At 34.8% G+C, this 6,819-nt stretch overlaps 1 protein-coding gene across 1 annotated transcript; it reads left to right on the top strand.

Annotated features, from left to right (window-relative positions):
• The first annotated feature begins 1,707 nt into the window (after positions 1-1,707).
• LOC131639766 (uncharacterized) lies at positions 1,708-2,943 on the top strand. Its single transcript, XM_058910229.1, has one exon. It carries the CDS (start codon positions 1,708-1,710, stop codon positions 2,941-2,943), a length of 1,236 nt encoding a protein of 411 aa, XP_058766212.1.
• Positions 2,944-6,819: the final 3,876 nt, after the last annotated feature.

The raw sequence follows: 6,819 nt of genomic DNA, 5'->3' as shown, positions 1-6,819 counted from the left end.
GCAGATTATCTGTTTAGCGGATATCTGCACGGATATGGGGCGGATATGAATATCATATTTATCCAACGGGTGGGCACGAATATCATACTATCCGTCCCCGTGAATATCCATTTACATCCCTGATATAACATTAATTTTGATGTAGTTCAATGAAATAGTAAATCATTATAATTTAATCTCAAATTTTATAGGTATGATCTATATGATGGTATGTTTCAATTCAATGATTGATTTTAAAAAATATTATTCGATGTGAAGTTATTGAGCGAGTGTAACTAATGCTGTAACTCTTTGGATGTAATTTGATCTCTTATATATATATATATATATATATATATATATATATATATATATATATATATATATATATATATATATATATATATATATATATACACCCGAAAAGTTACAGCACGAGTTACACTCGCTCGTAACTTTATTTCGAATAAACAATTTTTTAAATCAACCATTAGATTGAAATATAATATCATATAGATCATACCTATAAAGTTTGAGATTAATCTATAATGACTTACTATGTCATTGAATTACATCAAAATCAACGTTAATGAAAGTTCATTTTAATGTTAATCTTTTGATATCTTGATGGTATACTAAATCATTATAGATTAATCTCCAACTTTATAGGTATAATCTATATGATATTATATTTCAATTTAACGGTTGATTTTAAAAAATATTTATTCAAAAATGAAGGTACGAGTGACTGTAACTCGTGGTGTGTGCGTGTGTGTGTGCGTGCGTGCGTGCGTGCGTGTGTGATTTTGATAAAATTACATCAGGTGTCTTTTTTAAATTGACTATTTTTTAAGGTTTCTTTAATTTTTTAAAATACTTTTTAGAGTTAAATATATTTTTGTTTTTTATAAATAACTTAAATTTAAATTTAGTCTTGTTGAAATATGTCTTAAGATTTTTGAGTGATGAAGAAAAAGAAAATATATTTTGAGATTGGCAAAAATTATAAAGTTAAAAAATAGTCTGATTCGAACGGTTCACGAGTATCGAATTTTGTCAATTTCGTTCATGCAGTCATTCATTAATGTTAGAATATTTTATATTAATTTAGAGATCATATAAATTAGGGTTAAATATACAAACCCCCCTGTAATGTTAGCGAGTATTTATTTTAGCCCCTGGTAAAGTTTTTTTTTTCATCACCCCCTTAACTTGCAAAGATTCCACGCCAAAACACCCCTCAATGCCACTTGTTAAATCAGATTTATTAAAATTAAATTAAAATGTCCATGTGGCCTTAACATGTTACATACGTGGCAATATGAGTAAAATTTACATGCCACGCTTTTGTAAAGAGTTAAAAAGTCATTTGGTTTTACCCCCTTGTAAAAATTAGGTTTAGTAACGTTTTCAGACATTCTCAAGTTAGCAACAATAGTGACGACGGCGACGGCGTAGAAAGGTTTGGTGGACGACGGCGCATAAGGGTTTGGTGGACGACGGCGCAATGTTAGAGGTTAGTGTTGTTATGGTTATTCTTCTTCTCCATTTTGTGTTTCTTCTCTGTTGGGGTTTTTATTTCGATTTGAATGATTAAACGCAGGATATGCAACATTTCGACGTTACTTTCCACCACGGGGGTGAGTTTATTAGGGTAAACAAAGATGAGATAATCTATAGAGGGGGGTAGATTCTACTATTTTTGGGTTACACATAGAATCATGGACCATGGAAACTGTCGAGAACCTAGTGAATAAGTGGGGGTACAAGAAAGGGAGCTATAGGGTATGGGCGAAGATATTGGAAATAGATGAGGGTTATATTCCGATTAGAAAGGATGATGATGCATATGACTTTGATTCTTATTTTTGTGCAAATGGTACTGAGGGAGACTTATATCTGGAACATGATGCTGAAAACATAGAACTTTATGTGAGGGAACCTGCTTGTGTTAATGGAGACACTGATCTAGATGACTTAGGAGATGAAGTGGTTGAGGGTTTGGATGATAGTGAGGACGACAGAGCCACTGCCTTGTTAGATGGATTTGAGGGTATTGATGTAACTTTGCCACTAAGGGAAGAGGGGGTAGTTGCTGGATTGTTGACTAGGCCCAATAAGAAATGTGAAGAAGATGCATATGTTAGTGATGAGCTCAACTCATCAGATCCAAATGAGTCTTGTGATGAGGATAAGCCCAAGTATGAGAAATTTAGGAAAGAGCACCTAAATAAGGACTTCAAGTTTAAGTGGGGTATGGAATTTAATACACTTGTTGACTTCAAAGAGGCAATACGTGAGTGGTCAGTTCTCAATGGTAGGGAAATTAGTTTTGTGAAAAATGAAAGTTATAGAGTAAGGGTAGAGTGTAAGGCTAAATGTGGTTTTTTGGTCTTATGTTCCAAAGTGGGCCACAAGCATACTTATGCTATAAAAACACTTGTAGACACCCACACATGTGCTAGGGTTTTAAACAACAGATCTGCAAACTCAAGATGGGTGGCTAAGCACGTAGTCAAGAAAATGCAATCAAGTGAAAATGTAAGAATCAGGGACATAATGCAAGATGTAAGGCAAAAATTTTCAGTGGGTATTACTATTGCTCGGGCATGGAAGGCTAAGTTGATGGCAAAAAAAATAGTGGAGGGAGATGCTGATATGCAATATGCTGCTCTATGGAGGTATGCATCTGAATTAAAAAGAGTTAATAGTGGCAATACTGTGAAAATTAATGTTGAGAGACCAAGCCCAACTATCCAACCTAGATTTGGAAGTTTCTACTTCTCTTTTAATGGCTGCAAGAAAGGGTTTATCAATGGATGTAGGCCCTTTATAGGGGTTGATGGATGTCACCTGAAAACCAAGTATGGTGGTCAACTTCTGATTGCACTTGGAAGGGATCCAAATGATCAATACTTCCCATTGGCTTTTGGAGTGGTTGAAACTGAGACCAAGGAGAGTTGAAGATGGTTTATCCAACTTTTGATGGAGGATATTGGACATGACAAAAGAATTGTTTTTATCTCTGATCAACAAAAGGTAAAGTTTTTGTACTTATATCTAATTGCTCTAACTGCAGATCTATTATTGAAATATAATGTAATTTCTATTATTGTATTGAGCAGGGACTGGTAGTTGTCTTTGATGAGATGTTTGAGAGGATTGAACATAGGTTTTGCCTCAGATATCTATATGCCAATTTCAAGAAAAAGTTTGGTGGAGGAACCCTAATAAGGGATTTGATGATGGGAGCTGCTAAGTCTACATATCATCAAGCTTGGATGCAGAAGATGAATGAGCTAAAGAATGTTGATTTCAATGCTTGGACTTGGTTGATGGCTGTACCTACCAAGAGCTGGTGTAAGCATGCTTTTAGTTTCTACCCAAAGTGTGATGTGTTGATGAACAATATATCTGAGTCTTTCAATGCTACAATTTTAGTTGCTAGGGACAAACCAATCCTTACTATGTGTGAGTGGATTAGGAAGTATTTAATGAATAGGGTAGCAACCTCTGTACAGAAACTTGAAAAATGGCAACATAGAGTTATGCCTATACCTAGGAGAAGGTTGGACAATGAAGTTTTTCATAGTGGTCATTGGCTACCAACTTGGTCTGTGGATGAGAAGTTCCAAGTGACTCACAGTTTCAACAACCAAGAATTCATAGTGGACATAGCAAAAAAATCATGTAGCTGTAATTTTTGGGAATTGGTTGGGATTCCTTGTAGGCATGTTGTATCTGCTTTGAGCTATAGAAAATAAACACCTGAGGATTTTGTTGATGAATGCTACACAAGGGAGAAATATGCCAGATGTTATGGATTCTCTGTGTCACCTATAAATGGCCAAGACATGTGGCCAGAAACTGAGATTGAAGACATGCTACCACCAGCTTACAAACAAGGGCCTGGTAGACCTAGAAAGGTGAGGATTCGAGAAAGTGGTGAAGAGGGTGCTAGGAAAAGAAGGACTGGGGTTGCATACAAATGTACAAAATGTGACCAGATTGGTCATAATGCTTTGACATGTAAGAGCCCCACACAGGACCCTGTTGCACTCAAAAGAAAGGTAAGACATGTTATATTTTCTTCATAAATATTTCTGTTGCACTCAATGTCTTAATTTGTACTGTTTGTTTGTGGCTGTGATGTAGAGAAAGGTCAAAGCTAAAGTGACCGAGGTTGTTCAGAATGATGATTAGGCTGAGAATGAGGAGCAAAATAATGTGGAGACTGAGGTTGTTCAGAATGATGATCAGGCTGCTGTCCAAAATGATGTAGAGCTTGAGAATGTTCATGATGATGTGCCAAATGATGTGTAGAGTCAGACCCAGTCATGTGTTGTAGACACTAGTCAACCACAGCCCAAGAAAAAGAAGACAATCAAACCTCACCATGATTTAAAGATAAGGAGGAGTGAAAGAGTCAAATTAAGTTGGTTCAAGAAACCAATTACTGGTCCAGGTTCACTGAGCAACCAATCACAATTATAGACCCTGCAGAGACATCATCAAGCCTTGGAGTGTCAACTAGGTCTTTGAAGAAATGGAAGAAACAAAAGAGCAGTTGATTATTTTGTGTATTTTGCACCAATTGACATTAAGTTAACTTCTAATGGTCTAGTAATGGTACTATGTCTTATGGTATTTTGTGTGATGGTATTTTGTTTTGTGGCCATTTGTAATGGTTTTTTGGGTGATGATCTACATGACAGGGTAATGACCTATAACATTTGTAATGGTTTTTTGGATCAATTTCCTCAAATGTTATCTAATCTCATAATTACTTCATATTATTTGCAAATCTTTATAAACAAATGATAATAGACTCATTCATTCCATTCAAGATCAAATTGTTACATACCACAAAAGTTATACAAGTGATACAAGTGATACAATCACAAACAACATACACTTCCCTAAACTAAATTACAGAAACATATAAAATGCTGAAAAAAACATCCAAGACATAAAAAATGCAACCATCATGTTATGGTTCTTCTTCTTCTCCATTGCAACTTTTTTCTTCAACCTCAAAATATTCTCATTACTTGTGTCTGCTCCCAAATTGTCAGTGACAATGTCCTTCAAAATCTCTTTCAACGCATCTTTTGTCATTTCAGTGCATTTACATTGAATCACATCGACATTATTGAATTCACCCAGCTCATCATCCCATATGAACATACCGCATCCATTCTGCAAATTACAAGCAACCTTTATCGCACAGCAAACAGAGCAAATAAAAAAAAATGTGAATGAACTTACCAGTACATTTCTGCATTTCCAGAATTTGCGTTTAGGGTTATCAATGGTGTTTGATACCCACATCTTCATGGTTATGTTACAACCACAGTGAGGTGGAGCTTGGGAATGATGAAGATTTGCTACCCATGTTGTGAGATTAACGGTGAAGCAGCGACGGAGGAATGATACGAGGAGAGGAACGATGGAGAGAGTAACGATGGAGGAACCCTAGTTTCTTCGTTTCTAGATGAAGAGTAATTTGAGAAGATGATGAAATGCCATGGTGGATATTAAGAAGAAAAAAATTCCACGTGTAATACAATATAGAATCTTAGGGGAATCTCAGTGCAACCGTGGCAATTAGGGGGGTCTGGGGATGGAATCTGCAAAAGTTAAGGGGGGATCAAAATTTTTTTTTACAGGGGCTAAAACCTAATCTCGCTAACATTACAGGGGGGGTTAGTATATTTAACCCTATAAATTACTATAAAAAATATTATAAAATATTTATAATATTTTAAAATATATTGTGAAAAATAAATTTATAGTTTTTTAAAGAAATATTATTAGATATTTATAATATTGATAGATATTATAAGATAATAATAATAATAATATTTCTTATTTTAACAATTAATAATATATGTTTTGGATTTGTAATATATCTGTTAGATATAAATTTGTATCTCTTATGTTATTGCAGTGTGACAATTTTAAGATTTTAGAGAAAATGAAGAAATAAGGGTTTAGGGAATTCCAAAAGAAAACTTAAAAAGACAAGGGTTTTTGAGAAATATTTTGAGTTATCTACGAGAATTGCGAAATAATTTTAAAACCTTATGTTTGAGTGATTCACATATTATTGAGAGTTGAAAAAATTGAGAAGCACTTGGGTAGAAAGTAGGGATTTGTTCTTAGGAGCTTTCAGGATTTGTTCTTTAGAACTCTGAAGGCGGAGACTATTTTCTTACAACTCATTTTTAATCTCTTGTAACAACTTTCTGAGTATAGTGAATTGAAGAGTTGCCCTCTCCCCCAGACTTAGATCATTTGATCAAATTGGATAAACAAACCTTTTGTGTTTCTCGCGTTATTTTATCTTATGCTAATTTCACTAATTATTGGTTATTATTGTTGAAGGACATTTATTTTGGTTGTTACTATTTTTTCCCCACTTATGGAAGTTTGATTGAAATTGAACCTTGTCATTATCACAACAAGTGACGCCCACCGTGGGGCAAAGGGTTATTGTTTACAAATGAGTACCATGGTTAAATGGGAGATCACGGAATTTTTCGGAGACAATCATTTTGAATTTTTAGAAAGTGAAGATACAAGAAACTTTAATTCAAGATAAGTGTATTGAAGCTTGGAAAAGGCGAGACTTTGATGCCTGCATGCCTTAGTAAAGCAGAGAAGATTGAGATGGTGTCTAAGACCAGGATTCCCATCATCATGTGTCTTGGGAATAAAGTTCTAAGGGAAGTTGCCAGAAGACAAGGGATAAAGATGCATGAGACCGTTGAGTTATCATTAAGTTTCTGGGGGTAAGGCTGGTGTCAAAGCAACTTACTTGGTTGGTAGAGAGTTATT

Source organism: Vicia villosa, unplaced genomic scaffold (assembly GCF_029867415.1).
Source record: "Vicia villosa cultivar HV-30 ecotype Madison, WI unplaced genomic scaffold, Vvil1.0 ctg.002762F_1_1, whole genome shotgun sequence".
NCBI classification, from domain to species: domain Eukaryota; kingdom Viridiplantae; phylum Streptophyta; class Magnoliopsida; order Fabales; family Fabaceae; genus Vicia; species Vicia villosa.
The sequence above is the reverse complement of the archived record's forward strand: the minus strand, read 5'-3'. Positions and strand labels throughout refer to the sequence as shown.